Source organism: Trypanosoma grayi (assembly GCF_000691245.1).
Source record: "Trypanosoma grayi strain ANR4 Tgr_82_V1, whole genome shotgun sequence".
Taxonomy (NCBI): domain Eukaryota; phylum Euglenozoa; class Kinetoplastea; order Trypanosomatida; family Trypanosomatidae; genus Trypanosoma; species Trypanosoma grayi.
In genome coordinates this window covers 475-1,405 of record NW_008825701.1, presented here as the reverse complement: position 1 = coordinate 1,405, position 931 = coordinate 475, and the positions used below count along the sequence as shown (strand labels likewise).

The following is a 931-nucleotide window of genomic DNA, read 5'->3' as shown; positions in this document are numbered from 1 at the left end:
TATATATATATATGTATATATACGACTTTACAAGCGTGCCTTCTAGGATGTACAACACCTGGAATCCTTTTCCCTCTACCACTTCGTTTCTTGTCTTTACTACTGCGTGTCTACACACATAGACAGTACAAATTGAGGGGGTTTGCTGCATCTGTACCAAAAGAAAAAAAGTGACAAATTTTCGCTAGGGAAAAAGATGTCACGGCGAAGAGACCCCAAGTCCCCGCTGGCAGATTACATTCGTCGTCTCGGTGGCGTCACCCGGCGATCCAACGCTACAACGTCGTTGACGCCATCAACGGGTGGCGAAGGTGGTGGCCGCTACGCTCTTTCGGCCACTGAGCGAGCTGTGCTGTCGACTGCCCCTACGCGTGGCCGCTCTTTTCTCCCGCGCACCCGAAATCTCGGCAACGACGATGCCCATCGTGGGGGTGAAGTGAAGCCAAAAACACCACCACATAAGTCACCACAGCAACGCCAGCAACAAGAGCAGCAAGGGAGTTGCAAGTCAACAAAGCCAGCAAATACTCCCAGTTCGTCCAAAAGCTCGTCGTCTGTCCACACTGCGAAGGGACAGCCACGTGTGCGTGGCAGCAGCTCCCCTACTTGGGAAGACTTCAAGCCGCCGGCAGTCCGGAAAAAGGCACCAGACAGTGGGGCTGGACCAAAGGGACAACCAAGCCGTAAGCACCCAAGAGAAAAAGGAGGCGAAAAAGAGTGATATCTCTTTGGCCTTCCTATGCTCCAGTGTAGGGTATGGGCTGTCCCGTAGGGGCACGCTAAAGAGCATCAACACGCTTCTTGCGTATAATGTTCGCCCTTACACTGGTCTGTACTCACTTCATAATCGTTAATTGAAAAGAAATGAAAGATGTTTGGATTGGAATTAGTGGCTGATGCGGCTTTGTGCCGTTCTCTTAACCAAGGCCTC

General features: G+C 51.3%; 1 protein-coding gene across 1 annotated transcript; it reads left to right on the top strand.

Annotated features, from left to right (window-relative positions):
- Positions 1–196: 196 nt before the first annotated feature.
- On the top strand, positions 197–721 carry DQ04_00821000 (hypothetical protein; the record flags this gene model as incomplete). Its single annotated transcript, XM_009309755.1, has 1 exon — positions 197–721. One exon carries the CDS (start codon positions 197–199, stop codon positions 719–721), a length of 525 nt encoding a protein of 174 aa, XP_009308030.1.
- Between the last annotated feature and the right edge of the window lie 210 nt (positions 722–931).